The 20,301-nt window shown below is 45.8% G+C and overlaps 1 protein-coding gene and 1 long non-coding RNA gene across 3 annotated transcripts in view; one reads left to right on the top strand and one right to left on the bottom strand.

The window, feature by feature from the left end:
• Window positions 1-18,288, top strand: part of UNC5C (unc-5 netrin receptor C) — a 425,239-nt gene extending 406,951 nt beyond the window's left edge. For both annotated transcript variants that reach the window (XM_005207736.3, XM_002688134.5), the window contains 4 exons: window positions 5,599-5,748; window positions 7,659-7,823; window positions 15,518-15,696; window positions 16,455-18,288. In XM_005207736.3, coding sequence (XP_005207793.1) covers window positions 5,599-5,748; window positions 7,659-7,823; window positions 15,518-15,696; window positions 16,455-16,617 — 657 coding nt within the window. In that variant the 3' untranslated portion in view covers window positions 16,618-18,288. The remainder of the gene's footprint in view (window positions 1-5,598; window positions 5,749-7,658; window positions 7,824-15,517; window positions 15,697-16,454) is intronic.
• LOC132345563 (uncharacterized) lies at window positions 14,755-18,921 on the bottom strand. The gene is made up of 2 exons (XR_009495013.1): window positions 18,572-18,921; window positions 14,755-17,896 (listed from the first exon to the last, which is right to left on the bottom strand). It is a non-coding gene; the product is annotated as an uncharacterized lncRNA (long non-coding RNA).
• Between the last annotated feature and the right edge of the window lie 1,380 nt (window positions 18,922-20,301).

Consider the following 20,301-nt stretch of genomic DNA (forward strand, 5'->3'; position numbering starts at 1 on the left):
CAAACCAAACTGAAGCCTCCTGGCATGCAAGGCTGGCTGCTGCTCCATTTGCCACCCTTTGTGCTCTTGACCTGCATGGAAATCTTAGTAATATCCCCACGAGAGCTATGTCCACCTGCCCAGGTGCCAGGCATTGCCCCCAGGCCCCTTGGCAGCAGTGACTACAGCCAGTTCAGGCCTCTGCACTTCCATCTAGAATAAAGAATGTGTGGACCACTCACATCCAGACAGTACCAAGAAAGAAGCAAGACAAAAAGAAGCAAAGCCTTGATCTAACCTCCTCCAACCTTCTTTTCCAGAAGAGATTTTAATGTGTTATGTGGGATTTACGTTGCATCATGTGTTTCTTCCTTCCTGTGCTGTGTGCTCAGTCACTTAGTCGTCTCCGACTCTTTGCAATCCCATAGACTGTAGCCCACCAGGCTTCTCAGTCCATGGGATTTTTCAGGCAAGGATATTGGAGTGGGCTGCCATTTCCTCCTCCAGGGAATCTTCATGACCCAGGGATTGAACCTTCATCTCTTGCATTGGCAGGCAGATTCTTTACAACTGAGCCACTTGGGAAGCCCATAAAGATTTCTAAGAAAAGGAGAGGAGAGATAGGAGGATCACTGGAGAGAAAACAGGGAGAGAGAGAGAAGCTAAAGGCTGGGTAACCCACAAATTGGATTGGATTCCTGAGAAACTGGAGGTTAAAACAGGCGCCTTCAAGGAAGGAGGCTCAGCTTAAAGCAGTGGTGTGAGAGAGGAGGCTACACCTTGAGCAGGACGGGGATCTGAGCACAGGTGTTGGGAAGACAAGAGTGAGCGCTGGGTGTGAGGGCAAAGCCAGGGTCCCAGCTCCTCACACAGTTCCTGGTCCAAAGTCACCACTTTGCCCTAAGATCGAGACTTACCACATTCCTGAGCGTGTACTTCCAGGTGAGGGTAGGCAGCGGTATCCCGGAGGCTCTCGTGTGCACTGGCTGTGAGGCTGATGTTTGGCCCACTGCAAAGGACCCACAGGAGGAGGAGGAGGGACTGCAGCAGCAGGGAGGCAGGCAGGTCCAGCCCAGGAGTGAGGCAGAGTGAAGAGCTGTGGCCTTAAGGACATCGAGGTTAGGAGTTGTAGGACTCCTCCCCCACACCTTCATGGGGGCAGATCCTATCTGCAAAGAGCCAGGGAGAGCTGGTTACAGGCCAGAGGGGCTCCCTTCATACGCACAGACCTTTAAAACAGCTTGGATTTATTGTGGCTCTTAAGTGGCCCAGAATAATGGCTTAGCATGGATAATGTCTTGGTTTAATTGGTATTGTGAAAGCCGATAGTTTCTAGCGTGGAATCCCTTGTCTCTGCCTTTCGAACAATCCCTCCCAGGCTCCCTGAATCAATACAGCCGTCACGTGGGGCTGGCGAGGAGCCTGCTTTGGGACGGCCACCACACTGGGAAGCAGCTGTCCCACGGGACTGCCCAGATCCCTGGGTTCCGGCTCCCTGCAGCACGGGGTTCATGTGAGTGTTCCTGTAGAAGGACGGGCTAGAGACTTTCTGTTGCCAACTGACCCCTGCGAGAGTCTCTCCTGGTTAAGTTGGAGGGGTGGAGACGGAACTGACAAAGGCGAGCAGAAAGTGACCCCTTTTACAGAAGCAGAGCCCCAACAAGGCCCTGAGGTGGGGATGCTGCTAGAATGGAGGACGGCCTTTGCAGAGGAAGGTGACATTTATATCTCTAAGAAAAACGAGCCTAGATGATCCTAATTCCCATTACGGCATTTCTTTCCAAGGTCACGATATTTCTCTTAAGTCTTCCTAAATCTTTTGACCTTAAACATATTTCGCTCCTGTCCTTTTTTAAGGTGTGTGGAATATCCTAACCTTTGGGACCCCAAAGCAGCCTGGACCTGGAAGAAGCTGTCTTAGAATTTAGCACACTGTGTTGGGGTTACATGTCTATATGTCGGTCTTCCTCCAGCCAAGGTTCGTGAGTGTGGTTTGCGGCCGGGACAGAGGCTCACTTGTCTGTGTGTCCCAGAGCCTGGCATGGTTCCTGGCAGGCATACTGAATGAGTGCTCCCAGGAAGGATTGAATGCTCCTCATTCATACGAAGAGGAAAGCATGCTCCTCTAAAACTGTATCTTATTGATTCACATATCTTGTTACTTTTATGGTCTCTTACTTCTCCGTTATCATACATATAATAACCAAAATGATTTCATGCGGAAGGAATTCAGAGAATCAAGCTTTTTAAAATATAAATTGTATTCGTATTAAATAGGATCAGATAAAAAAATATCTGAAACTCTGACAGTTAAACCATAACAGTATGGAACAAAACCCTGATTAGCCTATCCACTGGGCTTGCCTCTTCTGTTTTCTGACATAACATTTATATATGGGAATTGCTGTAGGTGGCAAATCATTTCTGTCTCATGTGTAGCTTTAGACGATTTTATTTTTCAAGGAGCTGTTTTATAAATTGATTATATCTTTAATTCACACTTTAATACTTTTCATTTGCACTTTGGTTATTTTCTTCTCCTTTATTTTGTGTTTTTTTGAAGTTGCACAACCTGGGTATGATGATACCAGTTGCTACTTTTCAGAAAGTGAAAGTGAAGGTCACTCAGTCGTGTCCAGCTCTTTGTGACACCATGGACTATATGGTCCATGGAATTCTCCAGGCCAGAATACTGGAGTGGGTAGCTGTTTCTTCTCCAGCCAAAAAAATGTCAACTTTAAGTTTGGTAAGGATTCATCTTACTGAATCATCTACTCCTGGGCTGATTTCTCCCAGAGTACTGGTGGAGGGACAGCTGCCCCCACCAGCAGTCTCCAAAATGGGCTTCTCAGCCCCAGGCCAGTGAGACTTTGGGCACAAAAATAGACAATATGGGGACTTCTGTGTCTATTCATCTCAGCTCATCCTTTTAACTTTAGATATATTTTACAACATATTAACATACTGATGTATTAACATAAGTATTATATATAATTTGTAAAGAAACATAAAATGCATGCTTAATGTTTTGACTGATGGTGTATGCAGTCAAAGATGTTCAGAAACCTTGCTCCAAACATGGATGTGTCCTGGTGGGCAGTTCACCTCTCACCAGGGCTCCTGTTCAACTGAACAGGGCAGAATAGGCAGGTTCCTCTCAGTTCTGGGTAGCAGCTTTGTGTCACTCCTGGTTAGTGGAGAGGTGGAGAAATTAACAGTGTGGAGAGAGTGTGTTCTCTGGCACCATATTCTTTAAAATGGCAATTTACCTAGTGCTTCTTCTCAAAAGAGGGCTTGAGCCAAGCCAGTCTCTCCTCACTGGGAGAGCGCTTTACCTTGAGATTCAAGGTCAATGCTGAACAAGCCAAGGACTGAGCTTTGTCCTTGGGCTGCCTCCTACTCAGACCCTGCAGTCACAATGTGGTGCTGTATTAGATTTATTGACCTCAAGGTCATGACCAATAGGCAGTCTAGGTTTTTTTTTTTACCAGTGGTCCTCCCTGCCAAGAAAGCTGATCATGTTCTCCATCTCCTCTGACAGTCCGTGTGGATTGTAGGAATGGGGTGTGGATTATACATTGTTGGGTACAATTACCTCCTGGAATACAATGCATCTTCTTCTAGACATCCCAGGGAGATAATTTGGACATAATGAAGATCTATAGTAATCAGATAATTACTATCGATTGCTCTTTAGATGTCTTGATGAGGTAATTAGGGTGTACTGGAAAGAAGCTAAAACTGATTGATTGGCATGACCGTAATCTCAAAGATTTCTAATTATGTTGCTTTTCTTCTAATGGCTTATAAACAAACATCATTTTAGCTTTAGAATTTGTCAGGTGCCAGGTTCACTGGGAACGTCAGCCTTCTCTATTATGCTAACTAGACACCGAACATGATCAACATAAGCTCATTATGCCTTCCTGCTGAAGCAGAAGAAACTGCAGTTAACTCTCACTTTTCTTATGCATCTTCATTTCCACATGGCCAGATTCCTGTTGAGGAATGGCGTGTGAAGTGTGGTGGGAGGGTGTTCCGTGGGGAGTGTGTGTGACTCTGGACTGAGCCAATCTGGAGCCCTACAGGGGACCCTTCGAGCCTGCCGCACAGCAGAGCCAGGGCACAGTGACACAGGCAGTCTGTCGGGGGGCTGCCTGCTCAGGCTCCTGTCACAAGTAATAGCTGCTCATCAGCCACCAAGGTTGAGTATGTTCAACACTGATGCTCTCAAGCAGCTAGCCCCCCGCCCATCTGTATCAATGTGCTATTACTTCATCTCTTCCATTACACACTAATTAGAGGAGTCCCTGCCTGAGACCACATTCCACATTCCCCTAACATTCCCTGCTGTAACATACCTTATAGCACCTTTCAGCAGCTTGCGTTGTGCAGGATAGTGACCTGACTCAAAGATGATGGATGTTAAGGACCACTAAAGGAGCAGTTGGAGATGAGCTGTTTGCATCTAATCAATGATGTGGGTAAGCTCTGCACTTACTGGACTGTAGTTTCCACTGTGACCATCTATCTGTGCAGGAATAGGCTCCCTATATGTGTGTGTGCCATGGGGCCTGACTGATTTCCTGAATTATCAAACTCCAGCTTTCAGATGAAATCTCACCAATGAAGAAAATCGGATTTTGTTTTTATATTGCTATAAAATTATTACCTGAACCCAGAAAAAAGGCCATAAATGCCTATGTATTTGCGCTACTAAAACAGTTAAAGCTTGAGGGGAACAAAATGCACAGGGATGGTTCTGGCGCAGAAGAGACTCAGGATATTTTATTCACTGATAACTTATGGTTTGCTGATGTTTGGATAATTGCAGCTGTAGTTGGAAGTGCTTCATTTACGTCCATTAATGAGCTTGAGGAGTGGAAGTAGATATAGAATTTATGTTGATGTTACATATTTATGGCATAAGAAAAGTTACATAGCAAATTTTTTAATCAGCCATGGGTCTTGAAAAATGAGGTGACTTTTTAAAAAAACTTAATCTGAGTGACTATTTAGATCAATATTTGGTGCTGGAAAATCCTCCTGATCTGTATACTTTTCTCTAATAGAATATTTAATGAGCCTGTTTTAATTTTTTGATACTTAGGAATTGTGTAATGGATAATTTTAAACAGAAATTGTCTTTCTGTAGGTAAGGAAGCTAAAAAAAGATAGGAAAGTGTGCCCAAAACACATTCCAGATTTTTACTTGTTGGCTGGTGTTAACCAATCCAAGATGTGGTTTGTTTTCTAGTTATTTGCCCTTTTCCCTGAAAGTTCATTGAAAATCTACTTTCTTATCTGTTTATATTTCTGTCTGTTTTTTCTTTTATTGGGAGTTCTCCCCATCTGGGGCCCTGATCGTTATTTCCCTGTATTTGATTAAATATCCCATTTGTCTGTTGGGAAGTGCAGACTGTACTGAGTGTGCTGCACAGTGTGCTGTGGCTTGCTGACAGTCCATGGTCCATAGAGACCAGTCACATGCAAACTGGCCAGAGCCTCTGTTGGAGGGCCTCCAGGCTGGAGGATGAGGTCCTGGGGACAGAATGAGGAAGATGCCACGGAGTGATGCCCGTCCGTCATTTGCTTTTGGTTTGGGGCATGTCATTGCAGGAAGTTTTGCAGCTCGAGCGACAGATGGGAGGACAGCTCCTAGAAGAACCTAAGGCTCTTCACTTTAAAGGCAGCACCCACAACCTGCGCCTATCCATTCACGATATTGCCCATTCCCTCTGGAAGAGCAAGTTACTGGCCAAATATCAGGTAAGGTTACCAAGATGAACTGAAGGCTTGAAGACATCTCCAAGAAAGAGAACTGGAATGATTTAGACAGAAGATATTCCATTCCTTGAAAGTAATCTTAACTTGGGTACTCCTCCAAAATAGTTTGGGGTTATTTAGGATTTTTGAAAAATCCTCTAGATGTACTAGAGGAAATGCTCTTTTCTCAATTCTTTCAGGTAAGTGTACTATCATTGTTTTACTTTCAATAAATAAGACTTCAAGTCCATCATTTCTATTTATTTCCAGAGTAACGTTAACACTGAGTTGATAAACTAGCCTCAAAAGCATTCATAGGAGAAAGAGAACATTGGTATCCCACATGACACAGATTAGGCTTCAGGCTGGCTAAGAGAGTGCCTTTACGTTAAAAACTTAGAGGAAACATCATCTTGGAAACTTGGAATAGCAAATAAAAATAAAACCTGGCCAGGATTTTATTAAATACTAGCATCAGAATACTGGTCCCCTCTGTATATAGCCGTATGAGGGGAAAGTAAGACTTTCTAGAGGTTTCTCACCTCCGCCTCCATCAGCCAGCCTGGGCTCTCAGGAGGCTGCAATGGGCTCCCTAGTCTCAGACCCAGTCCTGGGAGTCACAGACACACTTAGATAAGCAGCACACCCTTGTCTACATGCGTGCACATCCCGTCCCCCATCCGGGGCTGCATCTGCACTGGCTGTGATTTCCTGATGGAAGTCCATGAACACACTAGAAGGGATAAAGGGAAGATTTGCAGCTGCATCCTTACTCTCAGATGTCTGGTACTTCCATATAAATTGTGGGGGAAAAGCCTACTAGTTCACTAACAGTCTTGAGCTTTGATGGGGGCACATGCCAGACTCTTCTGTGTAAGTCAGTCCTTGATTGAGAGACTGGCTTTGACTTGCTCATTAAATCTATTCCTTCCTTTTCCTCTCTTCTCTGATTTTGCAACTGCCATAAATCTTCCCCCTTAATGAACAGTTTTTTTTTTTTGCAACTGTAAAGGAAAATACTGTTTTAATAATAATAATGATACTTCAAGCTAACTGGCTGAGTTCTCACCATCTGCCAGACTCTCATGTACTTTGATGAATGTCATTTAACCCCCTTCATGCAGGTTTTTCTTTTGCTTATGCACAGGCTTTCGCAGATGAGGAAACAGAAAAGGTTAAGCAGCTTGCCCCGAATCACCAAGTAAACAAGGGGAAGGCATCTCATTTGTATTTAATTTGGCTCCAAGCCTCTGCTCTTAACCAACATGGTCTCCCATTGTGTGTCAACCTTTTTTTCTTTTATTGAAAAAAAGATTCTAGGATGGGCTCTGTGAGGTGATCTAGATTCATAGGAAAGGATGCCTGTTAGAGGCTTGGTGATTTTTAGGCCAAGAGCTTTCATGTGGCAGCTAATCAAGCCTCCAGTTTGCAACTTGTAGTGAATCCTGGCTTTCCTCGTCCTGTGGAGGGCATGGGCATGAAAGGGAACTGGGTCAGTGCATCACCCTTTAGACTTCTTTGCTTTCCTCCATGGTACCCTGGCAGGGAGTTCTTTTCATGGGCAGTGATTGGAGGGGAGTGGGTTTTATTTGGGGAATTGTCTAAACCTTAAAAAAAAAAAAAAAAAACACAATGGATTTTTTATAAATGACAGAAGTGGCAGGCTGGTTAGGTGTATGGGTTCTGGGGCCAAGTCCCTGGCTTTGGACCTCAGCTCTGCCACTTACTAGCTATGGGACTTTGGGTGAGTTATGTAAACATCTCTGGTCCTCAGTCTTTCCATCTGAAAAGGGAGTTGGAATATATTCATGCACAGACCCACAGTGAGGAGTAAAGAAGGCACCGCAATTCACATGTGTGGTACTGAGAGCACCGGGTCCCTCATTTGTGGTTCCCCCTTTTCTGTGCTTCAGGAAATTCCATTCTACCATGTCTGGAGTGGGTCTCAGAGAAACCTCCACTGCACGTTCACTCTGGAAAGATTCAGCCTGAACACAGTGGAGCTGGTCTGCAAACTGTGTGTGCGGCAAGTGGAGGGAGAAGGGCAGATCTTCCAGCTGAACTGCACCGTGTCTGAGGTAAGAGGCGCCCGCGGTGCTCACAAGCGAGAGGCACAAAGCATCTCAGTGCGACCTGGGGGAGTCCTGGGGGGCCGGCTCGTTCACAAGACAGTGCTTTTAATGAACACAGGGAGGTACCGATACACAAAAGTGCAGTAGAGGCTCCTTTTCAAAAAACAAGACTTTTCTAGTTCGTGACATGCATTTAAGGACTTCTTACACACATCTGAACTTCAGCCATAAGGATTAACTCGTGTGCACAAACAGTAACTTTCCCAAAGCACCCCCACTGTCCCTGTTCCCCTGGATCCACTGACGCTCTTCCTGTCGGTTCTGCTGCTTTCTTCCGGATGCACCTGCCTTTGCCCAGCTGTGCGCCGCCCACCGCCTCCTTTCCTTTCTTCTCCATGTTGAAAGGAGAAAGCTCTGGGTGTGCTTGCTGTCTTATACCTCACCCTCCAAACAGAAGAAGAGATGCCCCTCTCCCCAGTGTGACAGAGTCCAGAAACACAAGGTAAACCTAGGCATCTCCTCCAGCGGCCCTCTCTCCATCTTTCCTCGCTGCGATCCTCACGCGCTTCAGGTGGGACTTTTTAGAATGTCTGTATCTCAGAAATAACAATCATTGCTGCTATTTAAAACTTCCCTGGGTGGAAAGAAGGGGTGCTCATGACCTTCCTGGTTACCTGGGACCTCAGGGTTTGGAGTTAGGACAGTGGAAACCCTTCAGGCCGAAGGCACGAGAGAGGACCAGACGAAAGGAAGGGGCAGCCCCTTCTGGGGCCTGCAGAACGGGGCTTGGTGCTGCTTCGTGAGCCACAGCACGGAACTGCTATCTTTTAGAACTACGGTATCTGATTTAAAAGACCCCTCTCCCTTGCCGGCTCATGTGCGGTGACGAACAACATGTCACCTCGTGTTCGGGGTGTCTCTCTCTCTGTGTCATATTCAAGGACGGTCTTCCTTAGCAAACCGAGGGGGGAAGCGCATTGGCCCCGCCGCATCCTCCTTTCCCACAGCCCTCTGAGCTGCGGTCATCATTTCCTCCCGCAGTTTCATGAGACTTTTGACTCATAAACAACTTCAGTCACAGACCTTGGTGACATTCATAAGGCATGATCTCGGTGTCAGGGCGCCATGGCAACCGCCCAGCCTTCTGACAGGCCGGCCTATCGCCTGGGCCCAGAGCACCACTCCTGCTGGCTCGGGAGGGTGTTTTCACTTTCCAGGCCCAGCAGGTCTGCAAAGTTCAATAACCACCCAGCTCCAGGGACAACAAAGGCTGCGGAATTTTGGAGCGGGGTGAGGAGGTCTGCGCCTTTGATGCTTGCTTTCTGTTCAGCCTGAGCATCGGCTGTGTGATGAAAAGGTGGATCAGCCGCAAATGAAAGGGCGCCGTGCAGGGCTCTACTCCCGCTGAGGAGACAGTGTCGCCTAGTGTGATCACAGTTTAAGGACTTTCTTTCTTGTGCCAACAGAGAGGAAAGATGGTTTCTTTTGCAACCCGGTGGTTGTCAGCTCCGAGAGGCCCACCCTTCAAGTCCCCTCAGAGGCCTGTGACAGACAAGCACAGTGAACAGGGGTGGGGGAGTGTGTGTGCAGAAAGGCCCCAAGTCAGGTGACTTTGGGGATTAGGGGGCGCACGGCTGCTTTTCCTTCTGGGTCACTGAGTCCCACCGCTGCTGTTAGCATCTGAATGCTGTGCAAGCGGGCTGGTACTGACGTTGGGAGCCAGCCTGTACACTGGGAAACAATTGGCTCTGGAGTGCCCTAAGCCCTGGATCCTCATCAAAAGCTCGAGGTGGGGTCCCCTGTGACTGACAAGCCATAACCAACCAGAGAAAGGGCTCCATGGGTGGTGTCTGTCTGCTGGATGGGGCTCCCCCCTAGGGTCACATGACAAGTTGGCGGGTGGGCTGGGGTTGCAGTTCCAGTGTCCCATCTCCCAAGAAGGAGCTGACTTTCTAGGACTGTGCCGCTCCCCCCGTGCTCCTTTCTAAAGCCACTCAGCCCTCGGGCCTCTCCAGCCAGGTGGAGGACCTGCTGACCCCCAGGGAGACCCAGCTGTCCTGGACATAGACCAAGGTGATGACAGGAGCTGGATGGTTGTTCCTCTCTGGGTGCCTCAGCCAGAGATTCCTTCCTTACCTAGAGATAAAGTTTAAGAATGAAAATGCCTGGCAGGGTATGGGGATGAATGAGTGTCAAAATGTAAATGATGGTAAGAGGGTTCTTAGAGGAACCAGGGAAGTAAGAAAGGGGAAGGTGCCCACCAAGAGAGAAAAAAGTAAAAGAGGAATTTCAGTCTTTTCAGGACTTTTAACTATAAAAACAAAGACATTATAACTGTTGACCCACAGCACTTCTGTGTACACCGAGAACAGTGTCAGCATCCAAAGCTTCACTCTGCTACAGCCATCCTATTTACCTCTTCTGTTTTATATAATCTGTTCAAAAGGACGCTTGGGGAAATCTAGTTTTTCTAAGTGACTTCCCGAAGAGTCAGAATACAGGAGTGGAAAGTTACTTCTCCTGTGGACTGTTGAAATGTAGGCCATAGCAGCTGTTTGGTTAATGGTGAAAAATCATATGTTTAAGAGAATCGTAACGTCAAAGGCAGATGGTACCAATATCATAAACAATTATTGTAATAAGCGTTATGTGAGAGTAAACTCTACTTTCACCTGGAAGTAAAGGAAGAAATAATAGCAACAGAAATTAGTAGGTGAAATTTAAATGTAAATGTATGTATTTTCTTTTATCTCCAAGGCTGTTGTCAGCCATCTGATAAGAGAGACAAGATGATGCCCTTTGGGGCTTCTTATTTTGTCCACGCAGAAATACATAGGATGGCGATGCAGGGTTTGAAGGCCCACGTAAAGTGCTGACGGTTCCTTATTCACCAGGAGAAGGGGAACCGGGCGGATGTGCACACACCTTCCTGAGAGCCGTGCCTCCCTCTCCTTGCCCTTCACCTTCAGTACTGAACAGTGAGAAGGGCCTTGCCTTTAGCCACAGTTAGTTAGAAGCTCTGTGGAGTGGGTTTCATCCTCTGTCTGTATCAAGAAACATTTTCTCTCATTTCAACAAATATGAATTGAAGAGCTTCCGTATGCAAGGCACTGTCCTGAGCATCATAGGAGTTCTGGGGATGACAAAAACATTCTCATCTCCAAGCAGTTGGGGAAGTCAGAGGAAGTCCTCTGTAAGTACAGCCAAGATTCACAGGGCAGACTGGGTGGAGATCCCAAGCTGTGGGATGCACTATAGGAGGGCTCCCAACAGATAGCTTGGGGTGTTTGCTCAGGAAACATGCTTTCTGGTCTAGGCTTTGAAGGGGTTGGCCTGACAGAGGTTCAGGGAAAGAGCAGAAGAGCTAGCAAAAGTGAGGTCACAGTGTTCGTTGTTGCAGTTGTGTCCGACTCTTTGCGACCCCATGGACTGTAACCTGCCAGACTCCTCTGTTCATGGAATTCTCCAGGCAAGAATACTGGAGTGAGGTACCCTGACCCTGGGAAAAATTGAAGGCAGGAGGAGAAGTGGGGGACAGAGATGTTTGGACAGCATCATGTCTCAATGGACATGAGTTTGAGCAAGCTCCAGGAGAGAGTGAGGACAGGGAAGCCTGGATTGCTGCAGTCCATGGGGTTGCAAAGAGTCGGACAAGACTGAGCGACTGAACAACAAACACCCTTAAGAAAGGCACTTGGACGAGTGAATGGACCAGTCTGAGGAGAGAGAGTCATGAGAAAGGCAGGGTCAGGTTGCTGGGTGGAGGGAGCACCTGGGGCCTCCAGACCAGCACACCGCCTTACTGCAGGGTTAGGACTTGGGGATGGGTATGGCAGGAAAGCCATTTGATACTTACCAAGAGAAGGCAGATTACCAAATTCAGACTTAGAAAGTAGGGAAAACCACTAGACAATTCAGGTATGACCTAAATCAAATCCCTTATGATTATACAGTGGAAGTGAGAAATAGATTTAAGGGCCTAGATCTGATAGATAGAGTGCCTGATGAACTATGGAATGAGGTTCGTGACACTGTACAGGAGACAGGGATCAAGACCATCCCCATGGAAAAGAAATGCAAAAAAGCAAAATAGCTGTCTGAGGAGGCCTTACAAATAGCTGTGAAAAGAAGAGAAGCGAAAAGCAAAGCAAAGGAGAAAAGGAAAGACATAAGCATCTGAATGCAGAGTTCCAAAGAATAGCAAGAAGAGATAAGAAAGCCTTCCTCAGGGATCAATGCAAAGAAATAGAGGAAAACAACAGAATAGGAAAGACTAGAGATCTCTTCAAGAAAATTAGAGATACCAAGGGAACATTTCATGCAAAGATGGGCTCGATAAAGGACAGAAATGGTATGGACCTAACAGAAGCAGAAGATATTAAGAAGAGGTGGCAAGAATACACAGAACTGTACAAAAAAGATCTTCATGACCCAGATAATCACAATGATGTGATCACTGACCTAGAGCCAGACATCCTGGAATGTGAAGTCAAGTGGGCTTTAGAAAGCATCACTACGAACAAAGCTAGTGGAGGTGATGGAATTCCAGTTGAGCTATTTCAAATCCTGAAAGCTGATGCTGTGAAAGTGCTGCACTCAATATGCCAGCAAATTTGGAAAAGTCAGCACTGGCCACAGGACTGGAAAAGGTCAGTTTTCATTCCAATCCCAAACAAAGGCAATGCCAAAGAATGCTCAAACTACTGCACAATTGCACTCATCTCACACGCTAGTAAAGTAATGCTCAAAATTCTCCAAGCCAGGCTTCTGCAATACGTGAACCGTGAACTTCCAGATGTTCAAGCTGGTTTTAGAAAAGGTACAGGAACCAGATATCAAATTGCCAACATCCGCTGGATCATGGAAAAAGCAAGAGAGTTCCAAAAAAACATCTATTTCTGCTTTATTGACTATGCCAAAGCCTTTAACTGTGTGGATCACAATAAACTGTGGAAAATTCTAAAAGAGATGGGAATACCAGACCACCTGATCTGCCTCTTGAGAAATGCAGGTCAGGAAGCAACAGTTAGAACTGGACATGGAACAACAGACTGGTTCCAAATAGGAAAAGGAGTATGTCAAGGCTGTATATTGTCACCCTGCTTATTTAACTTATATGCAGAGTACATCATGAGAAACGCTGGACTGGAAGAAGCACAAGCTGGAATCTAGATTGCTGGGAGAAATATCAATCACCTCAGATATGCAGATGACACCACCCTTATGGCAGAAAGTGAAGAGGAACTCAAAAGCCTCTTGATGAAAGTGAAAGAGGAGAGTGAAAAAGTTGGCTTAAAGCTCAACATTCAGAAAACGAAGATCATGGCATCCGGTCCCATCACTTCATGGGAAATAGCTGGGGAAACAGTGAACACAGTGTCAGACTTTATTTTTTGGGCTCCAAAACCAGTGCAGATGGTGACTGCAGCCATGAAATTAAAAGACGCTTACTCCTTGGAAGGAAAGTTATGAGCAACCTAGATAGCATATTGAAAAGCAGAGACATTACTTTTTGCCAACAAAGGTCCGTCTAGTCAAGGTTATGGTTTTTCCTGTGGTCATGTATGGATGTGAGAGTTGGACTGTGAAGAAGGCTGAGCACAGAAGAATTGGTGCTTTTGAACTGTGGTGTTGGAGAAGACTCTTGAGGGTCCCTTGGACTGCAAGGAGATCCAACCAGTCCATTCTGAAGGAGATCAGCCCTGGGATTTCTTTGGAAGGAATGATGCTAAAGCTGAAACTCCAGTACTTTGGCCACCTCATGCGAAGAGTTGACTCATTGGAAAAGACTCTGATGCTGGGAGGGATTGGGGGCAGGAGGAGAAGGGGACGCCAGAGGATGAGATGGCTGGATGGCATCACTGACTCAATGGACATGAGTCTGAGTGAACTCCGGGAGTTGGTGATGGACAGGGAGGCCTGGCGTGCTGTGATTCATGGGGTTGCAAAGAGTCGGACACGACTGAGTGACTGAACTGAACTGAACTGAAGAGAAGGCAGGAAAATGTCAGTGCTGGGCTTTAGGGAGATGAGTGTGGCAGAAGGGAGATCATAGGTAAGAAGCAGGGAGCTGGTGTGGCCACCAATGAGAACATCTGAGGCTGTGAGTCAGCACTCCATGGCCAGCCAGGGACAGTTCGGCTGGGTTTCCACCTAGACCCCATTGTCATGGTCCAGACAAGACATACGGAGGACCCAAAGTGGGCCGTAGCCCTAAGGTCTAAGTTCTCTACACCTCTGCCCCAACCTCTATTTATACCTAATAGAAGTGTTGGCCACTTGTGTGTGAACATTCCTACCATAAATCCACTGAAAAGCACCAACGTGTGCCTTCGCCCTCTCTTCTGGTCCCCTTGGTTTAAGTACTATGCCTTCAAGGTCCCCTGAAAACAGCTCTGTGCCCGGTGCAGGGAATGATCTTCAGGATTCAGGGACTCCAGCTCCCATTTGTTGCCTCTGTTTCACACCAGTCCCCTGAGTCCGGGTATGTATTGGAGGTTAACATAAAGGAGCCAGTACAATCCTCGGAGACTGAGTTTGCCAAGCTCTGGGTTTGAGGCCAAAGACTGTGATCATAGTCAACACTGTTGTGTGTTCTACGTTAAAAAAAATTTTTTTTTTTTGGTTCTAACATGCCCTCCAAAGGCCCTGACAGACCCCGTGTGGTGCGATGCACAAGCCTCACAGTGAGTCCTGGCTGCTGATGCAGGGCCACGGAGCAGGCCACCCCAGGATGCACCCTGGGGCCCCACAGTGCAGGAGCAGCAGGGTTTGGGAGGTTCTGCATGGCAGGGGCACTGACCTCTGGGTGGAGCACCTCGCCAGACCCTGAGACTTCCTGATGGCTGGAGCTGCATGTGGGTGCTTTATCCTCCAGCAGCTAATTATCTTCACCTCAGTTACCTGCTTGGAAAAAAGAGAGAGATGACATTTAAAGTAGATTAAGTGGATTTTCTTTTATTACTTTAATAGTTCCCAGGCAACATTTGCTTTTGCTTTTCCAACCAGCAGAAGTGATCAGAAAATGATTAGAGTTTCTCCTGCAGATGAAATTCCGATTTTGCATTTATGCTGTTTTATGAGCTGAAACTATCTTAAAAGCCAGTCTATGGTTTTCTCTACTAAAATTAGATTTTTTTTTAAGTTAAGGGTGTATAGCAATTGGAGGATTCTGTTAGCAGTTTGCCCTAAGGCAGTATACTGCGTTCACCATTTTCTTTTAAAAGATTAGTCTTAATTTGATATCATTTAGAGGAGAGCTATGTTCCATTTCATTCAAAAGCAGAATCAAGCCATCTTCTACAGAGGTCAGAGGGAGAAGTTCCTCGAGCATTTGCCCAGGGCATTCCCCTTAGGGTCAGACAGTCTCTAGAATCTCTAGACATTCCCTGGCTCATCCTGGAGAAATTCTAGTAGAAAAGCTGTTACTGAGTTACACACGAGGTCTCCGGCTAGCCCAGTCCTGAAGGAAGACCCATAAATCCCAGGCTGTGCAAAGTCAGCTCACAACATACTTCTTCCTCTAAGCCAGGTTATAGAGAATCACAACTTGCAGCCAGAAAGAAGTCATTCTCAGTAAGGAGAATAATAGCACCCATTCTCCTCTTATCTTTTCAAACGAGGCATTATGTTGACTGGTCAATAAGGATTGCTTTTGTCTTCAGAAATAATGCTGTGTTGTTGCCCTGCCTGAACCACAGGAACCTACTGGCATGGATCTGCCGCTTCTGGACCCAGCGAGCACCATCACCACCATGACGGGCCCCAGCGCTTTCAGCATCCCGCCCCCGATCCGGCAGAAGCTCTGTAGCAGCCTGGATGCCCCGCAGACCAGGGGTCACGACTGGAGGATGCTGGCCCATAAGCTCAACCTGGACAGGTGGGTATGACCAGGCTTCAAGCCTGGTTCCTGTCAGACACAGGGCTTCAGGACTGATAACTGTTAGAGCAACATTCTTTTTTGTCTTTCCATCTGCACATTTACTTGCTTTTCATTCTGCCAACATGTATTAAGTTCCTACCTTGTCTCTTGCACCATGGTGTTGCAGATACATGGTTGAGAGACATCCTGGGCTTCTCTGACTTTTCTAAGCATCGAGTTTTATGATCTACTTCGCAAGGCTGATGGGCTAAATCCCCCTAAATGATATAGCCATTCACTAATTATTGTTCCTCACCTACTGTTGAAGCAGGACCTAATGCTGGATGGGTAATTAACATGCTAAACACAGCAGTGCTGTTATGAAGAGACCTCAGGAGCCTCTTCTCTTTAGAACTTTGCCATCACTACCAAGCAAAACCCCAGGCCTGACCTGTCAAAGATGATCAGAGGCTGGGCTGGAAAGAAAACATAAGCCTCTTGATTTCCTGTTCAGGATGTGACCCATAGACATCTTGTCTCTTAAATTATCTTACTCAGAGTTGAGGTTAACAAAGTTAAGTATCACGTCTCCTGTCTGGGGCTGACCTAATTAAACATGAGCTAGTTATTCAGGACAGCTCACTGCAAGCCCCAGTTTCTCAAGGGGGACCAGGATACTTATAGAAATGCAGAAACAAAAAGGTTTCGTCAACACCGAAAAGAAAACAGACCCATAAATCACACCGTTCAGCCCTTTTTCCCATTACCAATTACAGGTACTTGAATTACTTTGCCACCAAATCAAGTCCAACTGGTGTCATCCTGGATCTCTGGGAAGCACAGAACTTCCCAGATGGAAACCTGAGCGTGCTGGCAGCTGTCTTAGAGGAAATGGGAAGACATGAAACAGTAGTGTCATTAGCAGAAGGGCAGTACTGACCCAGGCTGGGGCTGAAGTGCAGGAGGAGAGCCCAGGGGCTCACAGCTGAGGAGGAACCCCGTCTGGACCAGTGAGCTCCACAGAGAAGACTGCAGCGGGAGAGAGAAGGCAGACACAGCCACCGATGTCCACGCCCACTCTGCTCGGACACCGCCACAGGAGTTCAGGACAGTTGTACAAATGTGTATCTTGAATTTAGAAATCAACCTAATTTTCCTCTTCGTTGGGCTGTATGCTGTGTGGTACAGGATCTTACAGTTTCCTAGGAAACGCTTTTTATTGCTATCCAGATATATGGATAAACTTTCTTAACACACCCAATTTCTACAAACGTTGTTTACATCAAATTGGACAGGGATGCAGACACTGTCCATGGCTCGTTCTATTTTTGTTTAAATCATTTGAAGTTGAAGCTGTGGACGGTTTGCTGTGTCTCTTTCAGATTAGTAATTTACAGAGAAATCACAAGAGTTTTCCTACAAATTGTGTGCATCAAGTGTCTCAGATAACCCTCCCATCAGTGTTCTCTTTCTAGAACTTGTAGAACCAGTGTTACTGTTTGTATCAGGGAAGTGGAGAATCTAAGCATAAAGGAGAAATAGATAAGACTTCTTATTCCTTGAGGGCACTGTCTCATGCCCTCGGGAATAAAGCTGTATCATCACAGGGAAGACATTGATTCATGTTCAACAACACAAGAGTTTCTTCACAACTTGTGTGTTGGTAATATGCAACTTGAAGTGTTTTGGTTTTTTTAAAAGGTATTATCATCATCATCATTATTATTATTGATGAGTATTTACAAGTATTCTAGTAAAAGGATTTACTTTTACCTTGTTTTTGTTAGCAGTACTGTTAGTATTTAGGTATCGACCTGACCTGGGCACCTTCTCATAACAAGGTGGATGTGGTCACCAGTTTAATTAAGCAGGCATCCCTTGCTTCCTTGACATTTTTATCTTTCTCCACTCATTCTGCCTGAGAAGGTGGTAAATGCGTACCGACTTTGTCAGTCTGTCCTTTGAGCTTGCTCAGGCAGGGGCTTTGTCCCCCAAGTATTGTCACGGGACATGCTCTCGCTTCAAGCTCACGCAGTGTTGTGGTCATGCAGCCCCACATGTCTTTGCTGGGTCCTCTGTCTACCATGGAGGCAGTGTGATCGAAGGAACAGCCTCTGAGCTGGAGATCAGGAAACCAGTTCTCATTCTGGGTTTGTCATTGTCATCTGTGCTCCCTGGGGAGAGTCATTTACCCTCACTGGACCTCAGGTTTCCTCACCTGTAAAATGAAGGGGTGGATTAGATCGGCTCAAGGTCCTAAAACGTTCGACTTCCCACTGTGATGCCTCCAGCCTCCTTCATCAGTCTGAAGACCACAATGGACGCTGACCTGGATCATTTAACGATTCAACCTGTCTTTCGCCCAGGCTACATTATGCCTTCCAAATAGTTCTGACTTGGAAGGTAATTATTCTGACCTGTAACATATTTGTTATGCTTTCAAGTCCCGTCTTCGCGTCATTGCATCATGCTGTTCACCCAGAGATGGCATCCCCTTATCACTCTCTTTCCTCTCTTGGGACCAGTTGCCTTCCTGACTAGTTGCAAATTATGTTCTATTATTGTCTTGGTCAAAAATTTTTTAATTAAAAAAATTTTTTAACTGAAAAATAGTCAGTCAACGGACTACTTTGTGTAAACGATGATATTTCTTTAGGACCATACAGGCTCTTCGTTTTAACACAGGGGCTCAATTCTTTCAGCGGGTGGGGGGGTAAAGAGTCAACAGTCCAGGAGCCAAACCGAGACTGAACAAGCACCCCTGCATATGAATCGGCACTTTCAAAGCACGGCTGTGGTTTACCTTGGGGCTAGAGGTATCCAAGTTACTGAATGGATTTGAATTAGAAATAATCTTACCCTTTTCCCCTTCTTTCCATATGCATTTCCTCACCTGTTTGGGTAATTTGTTGATATTCCCAGGTTCTTCTATCCTCATCACTGAGAAACTGTTGATACCTTGGTAGGGAGCCTTTTCTTATCTTCTGTTTTAGATACATGAAGATTATTCCATCATCTGTCTCTCTCAGACCACACCCTGTACCGTACATAAAAATACATGACACTTGCTGTGAAAGGTAAGATTGCACTAATAAACAAGTTCAGTGTATCATGCTTATACCAATATATCTTTGACCAAAAGATAGTAAAATTGTACTCTACATTAAAAAAAAAAAAAAAAATTTTTAAAAAGGGGGAAGCAGAAAAAGAGCTATGGTGCATTGCTGCATCTTAAAATGACTTCTCAAGATCACTCACCATTGCTGGTTTGGGGGGCTGTCATCTCTGGAAGGCAAGAATTAGAAATCTGATGCCTAATGAAAAATAGAAAGGAGCAAATATGTAGTAGCCAGATAATTTCAAAACTAACTTTTAAAAAGTCATCAACACAGAACTACAGAAGGCAGCAGGAGTTGTATTTTCAAAGCCACTGGCTTCACTTGAAGTGCATCCTGGTATTTGGTTCTGCATCTTAGCGCCAGAAAGGGGAAAGGCGGTTAACTCCTTACAAGTGAGGTACTTGTCTGTCATAGACCCCCATCATGTTCCCTGTCAGGGGAGCAAACTTCCATATGTATAGCACGCCATTTACATCAAATAATGTACACAGCAAATTCTGATTTCCTTCTTTTGGGGAGTCAAGTAATAGCTGTTAAATTGCTCTCAAACTCAGAAGGCCTAGGCTCAACAGTTCAGTATATAGGGAGCAACTTCACGAGCCATCCTGTAACACGCCCTCCCTTTCATTCCTAGGGCTTCGCTGTAGGTTGAGAGCAAAAACCAGTTTACTTCATCTGGAAGGGGGAAAAAAAAAAAATCTCTCACTTGTGCATGGTGCCATCTAGTGGTAGATAACACTACCTGCCCCAAGTTTAATAGGAAATCTCAGGAGGAGTTTTTGACAGTGGGAATGGATGCCTGTAGCATGTATAGCATCTTTATGACCGACATGCAGAAATTTTCACATCAGACAAGACATTTCTTATTCTCACTTTTTTTTTCCGCTTAAATTACCCACATCAAAACTTACATGTCATTATGGGCCTGGTTGCTTCCCTGGTGGCTCAGATGGTAAGACAGTCTGCTTTCAATGCATGAAACCCGGGTTCGATCCCTGGGTTGGGAAGATCCCCTGGAGAAGGAAATGGCACCCCACTCCAGTACTCTTCCCTGGAAAATCCCATGGACAGAGGAGCCTCGTAGGCTACAGTCCATGGGGTCGCAAACAGTCGGACACGACTGAGCGACTTCGCATTTCATGAGCCTAGTACGTTTGTTTCTGACTCCATACGCATCTCAAATTGGTGTCACAGAAATAATAGAAACACATAAAAATCTGTACAAAACAGCTTTTGAAGATTTGTCATTATTATTTATATTTTTCACTAGGCTTCATGTGTTTTAAAACTTACTTTTAGTTCTCTGATATTTATTTTTGAAGACATAGATCAGATCAGTCACTCAGTCATGTCCGACTCTTTGCAACCCCATGAATCGCAGCACGCCAGGCCTCCCTGTCCAGCACCAACTCCCGGAGTTCACTGAGACTCACGTCCATCGAGTCAGTGATGCCATCCAGCCATCTCATCCTGTGTCGTCCCCTTCTCCTCCTGCCCTCAATCC

This window comes from Bos taurus, chromosome 6 (assembly GCF_002263795.3).
Source record: "Bos taurus isolate L1 Dominette 01449 registration number 42190680 breed Hereford chromosome 6, ARS-UCD2.0, whole genome shotgun sequence".
NCBI classification, from domain to species: domain Eukaryota; kingdom Metazoa; phylum Chordata; class Mammalia; order Artiodactyla; family Bovidae; genus Bos; species Bos taurus.